The 20,397-nt window shown below is 43.6% G+C and overlaps 1 protein-coding gene across 1 annotated transcript in view; it reads left to right on the plus strand.

Moving 5' to 3' along the window:
• The first annotated feature begins 3,653 nt into the window (after positions 1 to 3,653).
• The window catches only part of NPIPB6 (nuclear pore complex interacting protein family member B6), a 37,586-nt gene continuing 20,842 nt past the window's right edge, over positions 3,654 to 20,397 (plus strand). The window contains 8 exon segments of the mRNA XM_071220591.1: positions 3,654 to 3,885; positions 8,572 to 8,790; positions 12,453 to 12,588; positions 14,610 to 14,697; positions 14,699 to 14,770; positions 15,740 to 15,824; positions 16,281 to 16,357; positions 19,932 to 20,012. Coding sequence (XP_071076692.1) covers positions 3,654 to 3,885; positions 8,572 to 8,790; positions 12,453 to 12,588; positions 14,610 to 14,697; positions 14,699 to 14,770; positions 15,740 to 15,824; positions 16,281 to 16,357; positions 19,932 to 20,012 — 990 coding nt within the window.

The following is a 20,397-nucleotide window of genomic DNA, read 5'->3' on the forward strand; positions in this document are numbered from 1 at the left end:
TGAAAAATATATTTATCTATAATTCAGACATTCTGTAGGCACACTGAATTTTTTTCCAACTTCCATCTTTTAGTTTTCTGAATTATGACAAAAAGGGAAAATATAACATTTTGTTGAATCCCAATGTCAGTGAGGAATTGTACACATATACAAATAATTATAGGTACAGATATAGATATAGTTATATATATGATAGTTACAGATACAGATAATGATAGTAGATATTGGCATAGTTATAGCTGTAGAAATTACACTTACAAAGACAAATGTACATGTAGATAGAGATAGAAATGTAAGTATGGGTATCTTTGACTTTTAGTCTTCTTAACACACTGTAAGATTGGGTTCTTAACTTATTAATGCAGAAGGTGGACATTGCAGGTGCCTGTGTTCAGGAATTTATCCCTGTTCCTTTTAATTAGACTCTAATTCCAAAGATCAGGCAGCCATTTATTTTTTTGAAGCCTAACTATTCAGTGAGAGTTTCCCCAGAGAGAGTGTTTATTAACAGTAACTCCCGTATCTGGAGTACTCATCTGTGCTGAGTCTGTGCTTTCGTACTTTATACAGGATGTTTGTCATTTAGTCACTACCACAACTTTAGGAAACAGGTGTTGCTAGTATTTCCATAGTTTAGAGAGAGGTTAAGAAATTTACCTATGCCCTGGCCAGGTGGCTCAGTTGGTTGGAGCATTGTCTTGTACACCAAAAGATCTCAAGTTTGATCCCTGGTCGGGATGGGTACGGGAGGCAACCAATGGATGTTTCTATCTCACTTCGATGTTCCTTTCTCTCTCTCTCTCCCCCCTCCCACCCCCATCCTCTCTGTAAAATCAACACATATACCCTTGGAGTGGAAGGAAGGAAGGAAGGAAGGAAGGAAGGAAGGGAGGGAGGGAGGAAGGAAGGAAAGAAAGAAATTTGCCTACAGCTGTGTAGGCCAGTAAAGTGGCTACAATTTGAACCTTGCTGTTTGGCTCCTAAGGGTATGCTCTCGGCTACACAAGCTGGGTGCTTGTGGTGTTTGGCCCACTCATATGACGAAGATTAAATTAGAATTTCAAACACATTAATAAGAAAATGCAGAAGTAATTTCTTTTTTATTTGATTAAAAGAGGTATACTAGTCTTCTCGGGCTGCCATAACAAAAGACCACAGACTGGGGGACTTAAGCATCAGAAATTAATTTTCTCACAGTTCTGGAGGCAAGAAGTCTGAGATCAAGGTATCAGCAGAGTTGGTCTCTCCTGAGGTTCAGCTCCTTGGCTTGAAGGTGGCCATCTTTGTGTTCACATAGCATTCTCCCCTGTGTGTCAGTGCCCTAATCTCCTTATAAGGACGTCAGTCATACTGGATTGGGGTCCATCTAATGACCTCAGTTTAACTTAATTACCTCTTTAAAGATTCTTCCTCCAAATACAGTCTCATTCTGAAGTACAGGGGGTTAGGACTTGAACAAATAGATTTTGAGAGGATGCAATTTAGGCCATAATAAAGGATTAATTCATTTCCTTGTTATTCCTCTTCCTTTGGTTTTGGTCTTCAGCCAAAGGGGTTGTTGAGGGGTTATTGAGGGGTTGTTTGAACTGGTCTTTTTAAGGAAGCTTCTGGATCTAAAAATAGCAACTGAGTCTGGTATTGTCTTTTTTTTTTTTTTTTGCCCAAGGATATGTTTATTGATTTGAGTGGGGGGAGGTGGAGGGGAGAGAGAGAGAGAGAGAGAGAGAGAGAGAGAGAAACATTGATCAATTGCCTTCTGTACACGTTCTGACTGGGGATCAAACCCACAACCTAGGTATGTGCCCTGACTGGGAATTGAAATCGCAACCTTTTGGTATATGGGATGATACTCCAAACAACTGAACCACTTAGCCAGGGTGAGCCTAGTATTCTTGCTCTAAATCAGTTCTTACCTGTGGAGGAAATAAAAGCAGGGAGGGGAGGCTTCTAGAACCACTTCTGCTACTAAACTTGCCTTGCAACTTTGGAGAAATTCCCATCCCTCTTGGGGTGTTGACCTAGATCAGGGTTTTAAGCTTAAATGCCCACAGAAGCTGAACAGGTGCAGTAAGTGGAGAAGCAAAATAAGGAGTGGTGGGAACCTTATAAAGTTGGGGAATAGCCCACTTAAATGAAACAATTTTTCCTCCAAAGACTAAGGGACAAAGGAAATACATCTGAAGGCCAGGTCTGGACCAGCTGATATCTCAGGATCTTTCTTTCCTAATGGTGCTCTGGCCAAACAAAAGATGGTACTGTTGATTGACAGGCACTAAAAAGGAAGGGACATATTGTAATTTATGTGGCCCTAAAGACCCATGCTGACAGGCAAACTCAAGGGTGAACTTCTCATGTGTCTATGCTTGTTTCTGTAGACAGTAACTGAATTTTGTATTTGGCTGTGGCTTTCCTACTGGGAATGTGAAGCAGGGTCCTGAGGACAGCACCAAGGTTAATTAAGGCTGGGTTATTACGGGTCGAAATGGCTTGAAAACAAATGAGTCAAGTTTTGTTGATCTATTCTATGGGTCTCTTGTCAAATAGTATTATCTTACTGCTGAAACTGAGAGACAGGAGGCTTAACTGTCTGCGGCGATAAAGTGCTTGAATCTCAAAGCTGTTTGTGAAGCAGCTTCCCCTCAGTCAATCGGATGCTTCATGGAAAAATTAATTCTAGCTTAAGCCAATTTTTACATTCAAACTTCAAGAAGGGCCCTAATAAAAGAGGATTTTGCTCCCATTTTATGGGCATTTGTTGGGATCTTCTTTAACTGGCAAAGAAGCTTCATGGATCAAGCCTGATGGATTGGTAATAGCTGCCTGGAACGCTGGCCTGGGGAAGACCCTGAGGCTAGACCCCGGTCCAGTAGGGAATGTGCTATGACATTAGCCTCGTCTGTCCTGAGTATGGTGGTTTATATTTGCCAGTATCCTTATAGTCTCAAGTGACTGAAACTAATCTCAGGCAGGACAAATTGTTGGCTCACAGAATCCAGGACAAGATATTAACAAGAGAGGAAGAGATGCAAATGGGCCTCAGGAACAATATGAACCAACAATGCGAATGCCTCTGAGATACCCTCTGCCCCTCAACTCCACATCTCTGCCCATCAGGTTTCCTCTCTCATGTAGACCAGTCATCTCCACATGACAGTCCCTCAGATGTGCACTTCATGCCTTCCACCAGAGACTGCCTTTACACTGTTCTGGAGCAAGCACACACACATACAAATTTGGGAGGGGAACTATGAGTAGCCCAGTCTGGATTAAAAAATTGTAAGGAGTGACTGCTCAACCCTAGACCAATCAACTTTGGGCAGGGGCTGGAATCATCTAAAAATATAGTAGCTTTCATGAGAACTACACAGTTGGGCTCAGCAGGAAGAGAGGTCTCTAGAGCAAGGCTAGCATGAAGTACAGGACTTTCAAAGGGTGGGTTTCTATCACAAAGGGGCTGGCCACATGTGACTTGAGAGGAGGTGGCTACAGCAGACCAGAAGTTGGCTGGATCACACCCCACCCCTAACTTCTCTTGGCTATTTAAGTGATTTAAAATGGGGTCTCAGTCCCTGAGCTATGTTCACGCTGGAATGTGACTATGACAGTGGGTTGGGGAAAAAAGTGCCCTTTTCCTTTGAAGCAGGAAGTAACACATGGTGTGTGACGTTGACCAGGAAGGCAAAAGAGGCCCAAACCCAGCCCTGTGGTGGGTGAATGAGCAAGGAGATGAAGTGAAGTGGAGTTTCAGAGAGGCAACCGACTTAACCTGCCATGCAGCCAATGTCTTCACACAGACCTGTAGCCTCCATCAGGGAGACCGGACAGCCTTGATTCTGCCTCGAGTGCCTGAGTGGTGGCTTGTGGCCTTGGGCTGCATCCGAACAGGTCAGTCACTCAGAGAGAACTTTAGGGACCTCAGGAATGTCACAGAGCCAATTGGTCCTGGGATATTAGGTGCTTTCTCTTCCCCTTCATTCTTTCTTCTTCATAGTCTTTTTCTTAGACTCCTTCAAATATTTTTTACTCCTTCTCACACTCACATACACTCAAACGCAATGTCATAGTTCTCTTTCATTCACACACACACAACTTTCTCTTGCACAATCTCAGGTGTTATTACTTTTTAAAGATTTATCAATTGTTAACTGTTAGCCATACTTGAGCTTCCCCCCCAACTGAGTTATTTAAGAATCAGTCCCAGGCATTGTGACACCCGTAAATGCCATATAAAAACCCATAAACGCTGGGTTTATCCCAGACACTTCCTTCACATGAACACAAGTGACTCATCACACAAGAAGTCTGACATTGATACAATATAGTTACCTGATACCTATCGTCAAAATTCCTCAATTGTCTTAGTAATGTCCTTGAGAGCCATTTCTTTTTTAAAAAAATATATTTATTGATTATGCTATTACAGTTGTCCCATTTCCCCCCCCTCACTCCACTCCATCCTGCCCACCCCATCCCTCCCACATTCCCCCCCTATAGTTCATGTCCATGGGTCACACTTGTAAGTTCTTTGGCTTCTACATTTCCTACACTATTCTTACCCTCCCCCTGTCTATTTTCCACCTATCATCTATGCTACTTATTCTCTGTACCTTTCCCCCCCTCTCCCCCTCCCACTCCCCTATTGATACCCCTCCATGTGATCTCCATCTCTATGGTTCTGTTCCTGTTCTAGTTGTTTGCCTAGTTTGCTCTTGTTTTTGTTTTAGGTGTGGTCGTTAATAACTGTGAGTTTGCTGTCATTTTTACTGTTCCTATTTTTGATCTTCTTTTTCTTAGGTAAGTCCCTTTAACATTTCATATAATAAGGGCTTGGTGATGATGAACTTCTTTAACTTGACCTTATCTGAGAAGCACTTTATCTTCCCTTCCATTCTAAATGATAGCTTTGCTGGATACAGTATTCTTGGATGTAGGTCCTTGCCTTTCATGACTTGGAATACTTCTTGCCAGTCCCTTCTTGCCTGGAAGGACTCTTTGGAGAAATCAGCTGACAGTCTTATGGGAACCCCTTTGTAGGTAACTGTCTCCTTTTCTCTTGCTGCTTTTAAGATTCTCTCCTTATCATTAATCTTGGCTAATGTAATTATGATGTGTCTTGGTGTGTTCCTCCTTGGGTCCAGCTTCTTTGGGACTCTCTGAGCCTCCTGGACTTCCTGGAAGTCTATTTCCTTTGCCAGACTGAGGAAGTTCTCCTTCATTATTTGTTCAAATAAGTTTTCAATTTCTTGCTCTTCCTCTTCTCCTTCTGGCACCCCTATAATTCGGATGTTGGAACGTTTCAAGATATCCTGGAGGTTCCTAAGCCTCTCCTCATTTTTCTGAATTCTTGTTTCTTCATTCTTTTCTGGTTGGATGTTTCTTTCTTCCTTCTGGTCTACACTGTTGATTTGAGTCCCAGTTTCCTTCGCATCACTATTTGTTCCCTGTACATTTTCCTTTGTTTCTCTTAGCATAGGCTTCATTTTTTCATCTGTTTTTCGAACAGATTCAACCAAGTCTGTGAGCATATTGATAACCAGTGTTTTGAACTGTGCATCCGATAGGTTGGCTATCTTTTCCTCACTTAGTTGTATTTTTTCTGAGTTTTGAAGTGTTCTGTCATTTGGGCCTTTTTTTTTTTTTTTTTTTTTTTTGTCTTGGCGTGTCTGTTACTTTAAGGGGCGTAGCCTTAGGTGTTCACCAGGGCAGGGTGACGCTGTACATGGGGGAGGGGCCAAGAGGGAGCAATGGAGCCCACTCCACTCTCCACCAGACCCCAATCTTTCACTCCACTATCCACAATCAAACTGGGCCCCTCTGGTGCTGGCGCCTGAGTGGGTAGGCTTGTGCACGCCCTAGGCCCCTGTGGGTTTCTCCAACGACCTCTCCTGTGAGGCTGGGGGTCTCTCCTGCTGCCACCCCAACTTCCACGGGCATTTTCAATCAGAGGTTTGAGGCTTTATTTCCCCGCGCTGGAGCCCTGGGTTGCGCAGTCTGCTTTGCTCCCCACCGTTTGTCCGGTTTATCTGTGTGCGAATGTGGGGCCTCGGGGTGCTACCTGCCTCTCTGCCTGCCCCGTTCTCCGCCACTCTGAGTCCAGCCCTCTCGGTTTATCTGCGCGAATGTGGGGCCACAGGGTCTGCTAGTGGTCAGACTGCCTGCCCTGTTGGTCCCACACTCCACCAGTCTCGGTCCTGCCACGGCCACGTGAGTCCTCTCTGCCCTGGCTGCCTGTCTCCACCCCTCCTACCAGTCTGGATGAATGTTTATTTTTTATTTCCTTGGTGTCGGACTTCCTTGCCGTTCTATTTTCTGTCAGTTCTGGTTGTGTGAGGAGGCGCAGTGTGTCTACCTACACCTCCATCTTGGTTCTCAAGAGCCATTTCTTTAAATCCAAAACTCAACTGAGGGTCATGCATTGCATTTAGTTGTCATGTCTCCTCAGTCTGGCTCCCTAGCCTTTTTTTCATGACAATGACATTTTGGAAGTGTCTAAGCCAGTTGCTTTGCAGGAGATCCATCCAAATTTGTATTTCTGACTCTTGCTTTATGATTACATTCATGGTAGACATTTTTAGCAGGAGCAGTGGGAGGACACCGTTGTGTCTTTTTCAGTGCATCACATTGGGGAGCGTATGAAGTTGTTTTGTCCTTTCGTCAGTGCTACTGTCTTATCTCATTAGAAAGGTGGTACTCACCTTGTAGAGGCATCTTTCCCCTTCGTAATTAGTAAGCAGTGATCTGTGGTGTAACACTTACAGGACTGAGTGAAGATCCTGTTCCCCGACTATCATTCACCTTATGGTTTGAGTATCCACTGATGATTCTTGACTGAATTGAATCTTGTTATGGTGGTTTTACATGAGGACTTTTTGTTTATATCATCCTCTCTACATTTATTAGTTAGCATTCTTCTGTAGAGACCTATCTGTCTAATTTAGAATCAGTACGGGACTCGTGGATTCTTTCTGGAATCACTCCAGTTGAAGCACATGTTGTCGAAGGGTCACACAGCAATCTGTTCATGCTGTTGGTTTTATACTCTCTCTCTCTCACAAATAAAATAGTTGATCAATCCATCAAGGTCACTTGGAATAAAAAATGAACAGCAACAGCCCTGGCTGGTGTGGCTCAGCGGACTGAGCATTGACTTATGAACCTAAGAGTTGCTGGTTGATTCCTGGTCAGGGCACATGCCTGGGTTGCAGGCCAGGTCCCCGGTTGGGGGGATGCAGAGGCGACCTGTTGATGTTTCTCTCCATTGATGTTTCTTTCGTTCTCTTTCTCCCTCTCTCTCCCTCTCTAAAAAAGAGTAAATAAAGTCTTTAAAAAAGTTAACAGCAACAGCAAGGGAATATAAAGAATCCATGTCATCTGAGGAGCTAAGAGATGGTCCATGAGAAATCTAAGGCATGAGCTGAGCCCTCTGGGATAAGCACAATTAAAGAGGAGTAGAAGTGAAAGAAGGGAATACTAAGAACAGGGACAGCACATGCAAAGTTTCATAGTCAAGAGTAGTCTATGTGAAGAATGGCCATCTTGAAAAAGAGAATAGAGTCGTGGGGGAGAAAGGTGGAGAGTGGGCACCGTCTTCAGTGTCAGAATGGGTGCTGTGGTATTTTCCTGGAGAGAGGGCGCAGGTGTTAGTGAAGACAAGAAATGTGAAGGGGGAAAGTCAATGCTCTGTGGAACTTAAGCGGGGAATAATATGGAAGATTCAGGGCAAGACATCTGGTGGAGAGATTAGAATCCAACAGGTGCACACAAAGGCTTGAGCTAATTGTTGGTGATAGAAGATGGAAGGGAAGATAAGAAAGTTCACGGGATAATGTGTTTACATTTGGATAGAGGAATGAAGTAAAGAAAGGGGATTTACAAGGACACAGGGACTGACAGAGGAGGAAGTGGGAGGAGAAAAGTGGGGTCAAGAATGCAGGTAGACCATATGATCTCACCATTAACTGGAACATAATCAACAAAAGAAAAAAGCAAACAAAATATAACCAGAGACATTGAAATTAAGAGCAATGTAACAATAACCAGAGGGTAGTGGGGAGGGGATAGTGGGAAGAGGGGTCTATAGGAGCTACTATAAAGGACACAAGGACAAAATCAAGGGGGAGGGTAGAAGTGGGGGAGGGAGGTGGGACTGGCTGGGGTGGGGTGGAGGGATGGGGAGAAAATGCATACAATTGTAACTGAATATAAAAAAAAAGAATTCAGGTAGTCTTGATGTCAGAGACACTGTCCTACTTACGTCTATATTCCCAGATCCCATGTAAACTTGTGCAAAGTAGGGTCCACCTGTCTACTGGCTGCATCCATCTCGAGTAGAAAAGTTTAGGGCAAGCTTTCCAAATTTTAATGTGCATGGGAATCACTTGGAGATCTTATTAAAATGCAGATTCTGATTCCGTAGGTTTGGGGTGGGGCTGCGATTTCACACCCTAGGTGGTGCTGATGCTGCTGGTCTGCATAGTAAGAAGTTAGGGGATTTCTAGGTAGATAAGCCAGGCCTGAAGCCCATGGCTGTGAAAGAGAAAATGGAAGCAAAACTTTCTTTCTCATCCCCAGGGATTATCTTCATTCCAGGGATGACCCAGAGGAAGGCCAATGACATTCTCTATTGACTAACCATGTCTGAAGCCAAGAGCACCGTGGCCACAGATGCCCTTGCCCCAGAGGTGGACTCTGTGGCTTCTAAATGTCCTGCTCTGAAAACCAAGCTCCTGGTGTCTGACCACAGCCATAAAGGGTGGCTGGACTTCCAATCTCTGATTAAATGAGTTTCCAGTCTGATAAATGTGCTCTCTGAGGAATGGTGGAAGAAGGTCATCCACTCCTCAGTGCTGGTAGACAAGCAGCTGGTAGTAGGAAACTCACCAGGTCTGACTTCATAAAACTCTTCCCAGCTATGTCACTGACTTGCTGTGTGACCCTGGGCTAGTTACTTCCCCTCTCTTAGCTAAGGTTGCTTTATATGTGATATAAGGACATTGCACTTCTATGCTTCTCTCACTAAAGTATGATCACCCCTGGGACTGTGCAAAGGAAATGTGTAAAGTCAGAGGATTACTGTGTTTCAACCTTCTTAGAGGTGGGGAATACAAAATATTACTCTTTTTTTTTTTAGAGGGAAGGGGTGGGAGGGCCAAAAAGAGGGAGAGAAACATTAATGTGTGGTTGCCTCTTGCGCACCCCCTACTGGGGAAACTGGCCCACACCACAGGCAGTGGGCTGACTGGGAATCGAACTGGTGGCCCTTTGGTTCACAGACCAGCACTCAGTCCACTGAGCCACACCAGCCACGGCAAAATACTATTCTCATATAAACATATATATGAATACGTTGAATGAGAGATTAAAAATGAAACTTTAAGGTGAAACTTGAAAGAAAAATTGAGGTTGTGGCTGGCAGGGAATTTGGGAGCAAACCTCTTGATGGTACCATTAGGGACACCTTGCAAGAAAAGTTAGGGAAAAGTTGGGAGTAAGAAAGACCCCTTCTACCTCCAAAACTCTCATTCTGTAAGCCTTCAGGCATTTTTTGTATCACACACACTGTATATAAGAAATGCCCAAACCTGTAGAGAAGTTTTATTAGAGTGTATCTGAGCCAAACTGACCCCATACGCCAGGGAGCAAGATCTCAAATGCTCCAGAGAATATCAGTTTTGCAGCTTCTTTCATGCATTTGAAATTAAGGAGGGGATTTAAAGAATACAGGAAGGTGGGAGCAAGCAAGGTGGGGATCTGATTACAGGATAGGTAAGATTATATACTGTCTTGAGGGTTGATACCCCCTTTAAGAAGGGGTATTACTTTCTGTATTTCAAGGGTGTGTTAATCTAGATGCACAAGAATAATGGACAGGGCTGGCTTAAAGCCTTTTACCGGGGAAGTGATATGCCAGGTTCTGACTATACTCACCAGGAAGTGATATACTCACCGTGATCTGCCCAGTCAGGAATTTATGACCAGATCACCCGGTGAGGTTAGTTCCACAGAAACTCTTTTATCCATCTGCAAACAAACCATGCTGTTTATTTTCTTTCTCTCTCTCTTTTATTTTATTGAGGTGACGTAGAATATTCTATTATAACATTATAGAATTTTCACTGGGTTTGTCTTCTTGAAGTAACCCTTCCATTTCTAAAGTAAAAAGTTACTTCAACTCCAAAGGGCGAACACTGCAACAAAGTCACATCTTATACTGGATTCTGAAGTTGGAGAGTTAGCACTGCCCCTCTCGGGAGCACTCCCCTGACCCCCTAGCGCACAACCTTCACCTTTCTGTCTCCTCAGCTCCAAGGGCCCTTCTCCTGCTCTGTAACTTGTTTCTTGAGCCTACACAGCTAGTTGGCTCACTTCTACCTCTGTAACTTTCTACATAAGCTTTCTCTTATAACTTGAAAAATATATTTTTTAAAAGTTGGATAATTAAATTTATTTTTTTGTTTTATTTTTATTTTTATGATTTTATTGTTGTTCAGTTACAGTTGTCTGTATTTTCTCCCCACCCTTCTACCCCACCCCAGCCAAACCCACCTCCCTCCCCAGCTTCCACCCTCCCCCTTGGTTTTGTCCATGTGTCCTTTATAGTAGTTCCTGAAAACCCTTCTCCCCACTATCCCTTCCCCCTCTCTGGATAATTAAATTTAAACAGGTTAAATAAATAATACTGTTTAAAAATTCCTTAAATTGCCCAGAGTCAGGATGGTAGCATTTCTCAGCAAGAGCCAGCGTTTCCCCCAGCATTGGGATTATCTGCCTGCAGTTTGCCTGAACCACAGAAAGCTGGCACTGTCCATCATCCAGGCCCAGGAGACTCTGAAGTCTAGCAGCTCCTGAGCATCAAAGCTGACAGGGAACTGCAGATTTCATCTGTGGTCTCAAGTGTACACCAGGGCAGATACACACATATATTTCTCATTCTCCTTCACTTTCTTTTCCCACCCTTCATCACCAAGGTTATGGGGTTAAATTTCTGTAAAGTTAGTTTGTGTGAAAAACAAGCTCAGTAGTGTGATTAAGAGCACAGTCTATGAATCAGACTGAGTTTGAACCCTGGCTCTGCCACTTGCTGGCTGTATGTATTCAGGCAAGTCACTTAACCTCTCTGAGCCCCGGGTTCCTCATGTGCAAAGTGGGCGTGACAAAGTGGGCATACTCGCCCCTTAGGATTGCTCTGAAGGTTGAATGAGTTCTTACTTGTCTATCATTTAGAGTATCGGTTCCCAACCTTTTTGGCACCAGGGACTTGTTTCGTGGAAGACAATTTTTCCACAGGAGAGGGAAGGGGATGGCTTTATAGCCTGCCACCAGATGTAGCTTAATTATCACTTGCCACTTACTGATAGGGTTTTGATATGAGTCTGCAAGCAATTGATTTATTATGGTCTCTGTGCACTCAAACCTCTCTACTAATGATAATCTGTAGTTGGAGCTGCTCCCCAGTGCTAGCATCACTGTCTCAGCTCCACCCCAGGTTATCAGGCACTAGATTCTCATAAGAAGATCTGCACAGCCTAGATGCCTCCAATGCACAGTTCACAGTAGGGTTGGTGCTCCTTTGAGAATCTAATGCTGCCGCTGATCTGACTGGAGGCAGAGCTCAGGCGGTAATGTGAGCGATGGGGAGCAGCTGTAAAAACAGATGAAGCTTGGCTTGCTGGCCTGCTGCTCACCTCCTGCTGTGCAGCCTGGTTCCTAACCGGCCAAGGACTGATAGCAGTTGGTGACCCAGGGATTGGGGATGCCTGATTTAGAGCATTTTCTGAAACAAAGTAAGTTCTATTTCAATGTTTGTTCAATTAAAAAATCTGCTGCATTTTCCCCATTTAAAAAAAATTTTTATTGTTATTCAGTTACAGTTGTCTGCCTTTTCTCCCCATCCCTCCACTCCACCCCAGCCAAACCCACCTCCCTCCCTCACCTCCACCCTCTCCCTTGATTTTGTCCATGTGTCCTTTGTAGTAGTTCCTATAATCCCCTCTCCTCACTGTCCCCTCCCCACTCCCCCCTGGCTATTGTTAGATTGTTCGTGACTTCAAAGTCAGTCCTCATATCTAAGTCACCATAAACTCCCGTTTGATGCCTCAAACTTGGAGAACCAGTTTTTCCTTCAGTGTCCGCAAAACCCGTTTTCTGCCCTGGCCAGGTGCTCAGTTGGTTAGAGCGTCATCTGGATATATGAAAGTTGTGGGTTTGATCCCTGGTCAGAGCATGGGCAAGAATCAACCAGTGAATGCATACATAAGTGGAACAACAAATGGATGTTTCTCTCTTCTCTCTCCCTTCCTCTCTCTCTAAAATTAAAAACAAAAACAAACAATAAAACCCCAAGACCCCGTTTTCTGACCTTGAGCCTCATGTTGCTTCTTTTGTTTACCTTGAGGTTGGGATCCAGGAGATGTGACTTCTCTCCTTTTCTATTGAATCCCTTTGTCAATCAGCATCTCCAGATCACACCTGTATTAAGTCAAAGACCACAGACCCAATGGTCATCTTCTTTACCAGTGGGACCACAGGCTTCCCCAAGATGGCAAAACACAACCATGGACTTGCTTTATGATCCTCCTTCCCTTCATCGTAGGAAAGAGGGCACTGACTTAGAGGCTGGGTCACAATTTGGGGCAAGGTGTGTGTGTGTGCAAGCATGTGTGCGAGCATGCGTGTTGGAAAAGTTGTTCTAAGTAGAACTAGGCCCATCTTGCTTCTCCCTCCTATTCTCTTTGGTTCAGACCACTGAGGGTCTAAGAGAGGAAGGCCTGGACTCCTGGTGATTGTTGACAGAAGTTTCCAAATGGCAAAGGAGGTCCTGCCTGAGCACCTTCACAGAAGGTGTGGAGGAAATGCGGGTGGATGCAGCAGGCATTCTGCAAGCCACACAGATGACAAGCCATTGTGTCTTTTACACTGGTTCCAGGATTTGGTGGGGGAAGACAGAATATTCTAGCAATGTGAGCAGAGGCAACACAACCTCTTTTCTCCCTCATTATAAGCCAGTCAGACCTGGGGTTTCCCAAACGTGAGCTGTTACGAGAAGTCATACCTGGAATCAAGCCACTGCCTTTAACTTAAAATAAATAATTTTAGAGGCTGAAGCTACAGCCTTGGTTTAATCATTTAATCAATTTTAAGCCAAACCTCTTATCTGTCCTACCTCCTCCTCCCCTAATTAGTAATATTCAGACAAGAACAAGTTCTCTACATTTTCTATCTTATTGACCAGACCAGGGGGCAGAGGAGGTGTTTTGTGGACACTGGGTATCTGTGCTAATGATAACACTTGAGCAGGAAAACCCTGGGGAAATGGGGGTGGAAAGGGAGGTTTTCTGCACAGTCAGAATAACACACGCTAAGGCACAAAGACATAAAATTAGCACTCACAGAACTGCAGAGATTTGAGAAGAGCTTGCCACTCAGAGTGTCAGGTGAGGGACAAGCAGGTAGAGCTGAGAAGATGAGCTGGGCCCAAGTTACATAGGATTGTGTGGGCTTCGGTATAGAGAGTGCAGTTTACTGGGAAGACAATGGGGAGGTATTGAAAAGTTTTTAGAAGGAAGAGACCTGATCAGATTTGTATTTTGAAAAAATCACTGAATCTTTTCAAAGGAGGAGATGGAGAATGGGTTGGAAAAAACAGGTTTAGAAAGACCAGTTAGAGGGTCTTAGAATAACTTAGGTGCCAGAAGTGGGCGGCTTGGGCAAGGCGCTGGGGACATGAAGGGACTTAACACATTTGAGATTTTAGGAGACAGAATGGGCAGTGGGCAGCGTGTGCTCGCTAGAAGTGGAAGGTAGGAGCAGGGGAGTCAAGGTGGACTTCCAGGTTTCAGGCCTGGACAGTGATTGTATTCACTGAAATACAGAGAACACTGGTGAAAAATTAGTCCAGGGAGGCAGGAGAGATTAGGATTCTCTGGGTTTGAGGTGCCTGAGAGACATTTTAAATCAGATGTTCAGTGGACAGTTGGGTCCGAAGCTCAGAACAGAGGTCCCCCTAGCTAGTACTTTCCTGTGGGTGTGCCACATCCCTAAGAGAGATGGAATGAGGGAGTGTGAATGGCTCTCCAGGCCCCTCCCTCCTAATAGAAAGGCTCCTCAAAGCCATAGCCTACTAATGGGAGAGCTGAGTTGTGCTTTTCCAAACCTTATGCATGCAGAGGTCCCTCAGAAGCGGTAAGAGGGTAGAGAAATGCTTCAGACATAGCTGAGTGGCCTCTGGATTTGATTTTTCGTCTCTCCACCTACCAGATGTTTCTGTTATGTTTTGATGCTGTTCTCAGAAAGGCTCATCCTTTATTACCCCCAAATGGCTGCCGACATTGCCCAAGACTATACCAGTGACAGATTCAAATTCAGAAAAAGAGCAACAGATTTAATCCAATATTCCTAGCTTTAAGTATTATTATGATTGAACCGGTTGAAGTTGCATGTGACCAGGAAACACGATGTGGTGTACCTTTGGGGCCTGGGGTGGGAGTGAGTCTGGAGTCCCACACAAACCACAGAGGGAATGCGGGGCACTATCTGAAACCCAGGTTCCCCAACCCCTGATCACGTCCTTCCGTGGTTACAAGGCTGAGGCCATTGTATTTTGGAGTTAGCAGGAAATTAATGCCGCTGAAGACGTGTGATGTCTTCTGGTGCCTATCAGATCCAGGCTGGATGATAGCTGCCTTTGGGTGTCTTGTCTGAAGCATGGGCAGCAGGGTCTACAGCATTCATCCAGCATCTGTCCCCATTTGACCCTAAGGTCATTGTACAGGCAAGAAGACTAATATTTCAGTATCAAGAAACTCCCAGAAGAAACTCATGTTTCAAGCTCAAAAGCTGGACCCTTCTGAGAAATAGTTTATATAACAAAGAAGCCCATTGGTTATTATGACCCAGGTTCTGGGTTTCTCAAATTGTGAGGTGCTGAATCAGTCATTGTATCAGAATCACTCGGAATATACACTTTGAAAAATTAAAGCAACCAGAACAAGCTCAGGTCTCCTGGCTCCTCCAGAGCCAGGTAGCTGGTTGTGTGTGTGTGTGTGTGTGTGTAGTTAATGAAGTTAATGAAGTTTGAAACTTGGAATATGATGGTTCTAGTTTCTTCTCACGCCTTTGACATTTATTAGTGGTCTAATTACCTCTCTGAGCCTTAATCTCCTCCTCTGTAAGATGGGTGTTTTAATAGTTACTACCTCATAAAATTGTTGGGAATATTGAGATGATACAGGCAGAGTGTGTAGAGTACTTAGCTCTGAGGCCTGCACCTAAACACACTCAGTAACTGGTTACAGTTGCTGTTATTGTGCATATATCATGGTGACAATGGAAGTTGCCTGCATAAAACCCTTCAAATTACTTCCCTGCTCGTGAAAATGCTTGTTTGTGTCTCCACGCACCACATGCTTTGCTTCAGCAGACCTGCCTCTCCACTTCTTAAGGTTCAAGCCCCTCCTCACACTGCTGTTGGGTCCTGTTCTTCCCCAGGCTCTTCTATTGGAGCTCCTCTCTACTCATCTGTAATCCAATACATCTTTTCTTCTGTATTATCAGCCTCTCATTTTTCATCAACTCTACTCTCTCTGTCCATAAACACACTCATAGTCAATATATGTAGACTGGAGTAATGAACAAATTAATAAATGGGCTCTCCTAGAGATCAGAATTAAAATTCTAATAACTGGCCAATATTTTTAATCCTAACTACAAAAATAAAATTTTTTCTCTCCTCGCTTTGTAGACACTCTTTAAATACCACATCACCAAGTACTATACTTCAACCACCGTATATTCAATAATTCTGCAGCCGAACTTCACCAGGTGTGGTAGAAGTGGCTTGTTGCAATGACAATCTTTGGGTAGGATTTTAAGGAGTCGATGCACTGTGGTCTGACTGTTTCAACTTTGGTTCTCTGAGGTTAGTATGTCTCTGTGTGTGAGCTGTTGGTAGTAATAATTATCAGTCAGTCTGATTAGTTTATTAAGCAGTACTCAGAGATCCAAATGAAACACTCAATGAGCCTTGCATCAATGTGGGTTTTTCCTTTTTTAAACATTTTTATTATGAAATAACAAACATGGAAAAATACATAAGACATACATTTACAGATTAAGAAATTATTGAAAAGAAAACATCTTTGTAACCACTTATTCAAGTCACAAAAATAAAACAGTGCCAGCACCCCAGTGACTTCCTCGTACATGTCCATTTCCCTAAAGAAACCCAGCCTCTTGACTTTTTGGTGTTCATTTCTTTTTTTCTTTTTTCTTTTTACTTATAGTTACCTCCTACGGAAATATCCTGAAAGAAATCATTCTGTTTTACTTGCTTCTGTTCTTTGAAATAACTTACTATTCTGTAATATCTGACTTCTTTTTCCAAAGTTATATTTCTAAGATGTGTTGCAACATATTGCTGTAGCTAATTTTCATTGTTGTTTAATATCCCATTTTAGAAAAAGTCCACTTTTTTAAACAGTTCTACCATTAATGGACATTTGGGTAGTTTCCCTTTTTCTTTTCTTTTTTAAAAAAGATTTTATTTATTTACTTATTTAAATTGTATTTTATTGACTATGCTATTACAGTTGTCCTGACTTTTCCCATTTTTCCCCCTTCGACCCAGCACCACACACTCCCTCAGGCAATCCCCACACCACTGTTCATGTCCCTGGGTCATGCCTATAAGTTATTCAGCTACTTCATTTCCTGTTCTGTGCTTTACATCCTGTGGCTATTCTGTGAATACATATTTGTACTTCTTAATCCCCTCACCTACTCATCCATTCCCCTACACCCCTTTCCCATCTGGCAACCATCAAACTGCTCTCCATATCCATGGTTCTGTCTCTGTTCTTCTTGTTTGCTTAGTTTGATTTTTATTTTTTATTATTTTTAGTTTTAAAGTATATTTTATTGATTATGCTATTAGTTTTCCAAATTTCCCCCCTCTACTTCCCCCTGCCCTGCACCCCCAAACCCTCCAGCATTCCCCCCCTTAGTTCATGTCCATGGGTCATACATATAAGTTCCTTGACTTCTGTGTTTCCTATACCATTCTTAACCTATCCCCATCTATTTTATGTCTACCAATTATGCTTCTTATTCCCTGTACCTTTCTCCCCATTCCTCTTCTCCCACTTCCCACTGAAAACCCTCCATGTGATGTTCATTTCTCTGATTTTGTTCCTGTTCTAGTTGTTTGCTCAGTTTTTGTTTTTTTAACAAAACAAAAAAAACAGTTCTTGATAGTTGTGTTTGTTGTCATTTTAATGTTCATAGTTTTTGATCTTCTCCTATTCCTTAGATAAGTCCCTTTAACATTTCATATAATAAGGGCTTGGTGATGATGAACTCCTTGAACTTGATCTTATCTGGGAAGCACTTTATCTGCCCTTCCATTCTAAGTGATAGCTTTGCTGGATAGAGCAATCTTGGATGTAGGTCCTTGTCCTTCATGACTTCAAATACTTTTTTCCTGCCCCTTCTTGCCTGCAAGGTTTCTTTTGAGAAATCAGCTGATAGCCTGATGGGAACTCCTTTGTAAGTAACTCTCTCCTTTCCTCTTGCTGCTTTTAAGATTCTCTCCTTATCTTCAATCTTGGGTAACTTAATGATGATGTGCCATGGTGTGTTCCTCTTTGGGTCCAATTTCTTTGGGACTCTTTGGGCTTCCTGAACTTCCTGGAAGTCTATTTCCTTCACTAGATTGGAGATGTTTTCCTTCATTATTTGTTCAAATAAGTTTTCAATTTCTTACTCTTCCTCTTCTCTTCTTTGCACCCCTATGATTCAGATGTTGGAACGTTTAAAGTTGTCCCAGAGGTTCCTAAGCCTCTCCTCATTTTTTTGAATTCTTGTTTCTCCATGCTGTTCTTGTTGAATGTCTTTGAGTCCCAGTTTCCTTCCCTTCAATGTTGGTTCCCTGTACATTTTGCTTTATTTCACTTTGGGTAGCCTTCATTTGTTCCTTCATTTTGCGACTGTATGCAGTCAGTTCTGTGAGCATCCTGATTTCCATTGTTTTGAACTCTGCATCAGATAGGTTGGCTATCTGCTCATCGCTTAGCTGTTTTTCTGGAGTTTTGATCTGTTCTTTCATTTGAGACATATTTCTTAGTCTTGTCATACCTGTTATGTTGTAAGGGGTGGAGCCTTAGGTATTCACCAGGGCGGGGCAACCCTCTGTGCTGTGTTGTGGCACTATCTGTGGGGGAGGGGTCAGAGAGAACAGTATCACTTGCTGGCTCTGCTCTAGCCCCACTTTCCAACACTTCCCTCACTTCCCACACTTCTCAGAAGCAGATTGTACCCTTTCAGATGCTGATTTGCAGTGGGTGGGTTTGTGTACATTCTAGGACCCTGTGGGCCTCTCCCATGGATTCTCCTGTGAGACTGAGAGTTTCTCCCACTGCCACAACTCCCACAGATTTTTACATCCAGTTCACAGTTTATTTTTGGGCAAAGAGAACCACACACTATACCCATAATCCCAGTCCCTTTGCATCAACTATTTGAAACAACAGAATATTCCATTATTCCTGCATGGTGCTTTATTTCTCAAAGCACTTTCAAACTTATCTGTAAAAGTTTTCCACATGCCTGAAATGTGAGCAGCAACATGGCAGAGGGAAGACCTTCCTCTCCCAGTAGCTCAGGCCTCAGTTCCAATCTCAGAATTGCCAATGACAGACTTTAAGACCATAAGCATACAATGGAATCTTCCAGAGGCTCAATTTCCCTACCTCCAAAATGGGAAGTAGAATATTGGTCTTGTAGGTTGTGATATGGGGAATGAAAGGAAGTGTGTAAAGCTCTGGCCACAGTGCCCAGCCCTGCACATGTCCACACTGCGGGCACTGTTGTCTTCACTGGATGTAGGGAGGTAGTGTGCCAGATGTCAGGAGTGCAGAGATGAATGGGCCATCTCTGTCCCCAGGGTGCTTCTTATCTATTGAGGGAAAGAGACTCACAAACATCAGTATAATGCCCTGTTGGCAACAATAGAAATGTGGGGAAAGTACTACAGAATGAGGATCTCCTAGCTGACTTCTTGTGGGGCCTGGGTAACAGCTGGATGACCTAAGTAGCTACTTGCACTCACTTGGTGTGTGCAGGCACCGAGCAGTTTCCAATACTCACAAGCCCTCTGAGAAGGGCATGCTATAAATGTCCCCCTTTGACAGAACAGATCAAGGGGAATTCATTGGTCAAGATTCAAAGCTTGGTCTGTCTGACTGTAAAGCACTTAGCTTTAGAAAGAATGACATTTCAGAGAACCACAAAGGAGGCATAGGTTCATCAGGAGGTCAGATGGGGATAAGGCAGTGGGACCAGGAGGCACAATCTAAGTAGTTTCAACACAGCCCTGAGAAGCAATTGAGGCAGGATTCCTATTACTGTTTAACAATCCTGAGTAAATATTTGTCAAATGAAGTCATGACCTTCCCCTGTCAAATGGACACATGTCTGGCATGCAGTGGTCACTCCACTACCAACAACACATGCCCACAGCCCCGAGCACACCCTTTTGATTTTTTAAATTGATTTTAGAGTGAGAGGAGAGGAGAGAGACAGGAACATTGATTTGTTGTTCAACTCATTTATGCTTTCATTGGTTGATTCATGTATGAGTCCTGACTGTGGATCACACCCACAACCTTGGAATATCTTTGTTTCTTTCTTGGCCTCCCTCACCACACCCTGTAGCACCAGCAACCAGTGCTGGCCCAGTGCATGTTGGGTGCAGTGAATGTCTGTTGAAGAGCTGGATCAATGCCTTGAGCTTACAATCCAGACCTTCTAAGCTTTCCCACAGGGCTTTATGTGCGGCATCAAATGACATCTGTGAGCAGGGATGCTGTATGACTCTTGCTGTTTTGTGATCAGTCTTTACCCTCTGACAACCGGTATTCTGTTTCTTTTGTGCACAGGGAATGACTTGTGGCACTCTCTGGGGAATGAAGATTAAGTTCAGTTCCTTGGGGAAAGGCATCCTACCCTGTGACATCCAGGTCTAGTCCTAAAGGCATGGTTAGGCAGCATTGAGGGCTCAGCTGGGATTGGACCCTTGTGTGACACCAGGCAGCAGAAGCATCCATGCCCCCTGCCCCAGTTGCCCTTCTTCCTCTCCTCCTATTTTTCCTCTGACTTCCCAGAGAGGTTTCAGTATTGTGGGCATCGATGCAGCTCGCCATGACAGCCAGAGGCCTCACACAGAGGATGGCAAACAGTAACTGGGGGGAGCACTGGCAGCTTTGTCCACCAGCTGGTGCTTTTAGATTTCCCTGATCCATGTTTTCTAGCTTGCAGGCACATTTGCAATGTCCATATATCACGAAACAAATAGACCCATGACTTGCTAATTTCAAAGACTTGATAGTTTTATTCTATTTTCTG

The sequence above is a fragment of the Desmodus rotundus genome, chromosome 1 (genome assembly GCF_022682495.2).
Source record: "Desmodus rotundus isolate HL8 chromosome 1, HLdesRot8A.1, whole genome shotgun sequence".
Taxonomy (NCBI): domain Eukaryota; kingdom Metazoa; phylum Chordata; class Mammalia; order Chiroptera; family Phyllostomidae; genus Desmodus; species Desmodus rotundus.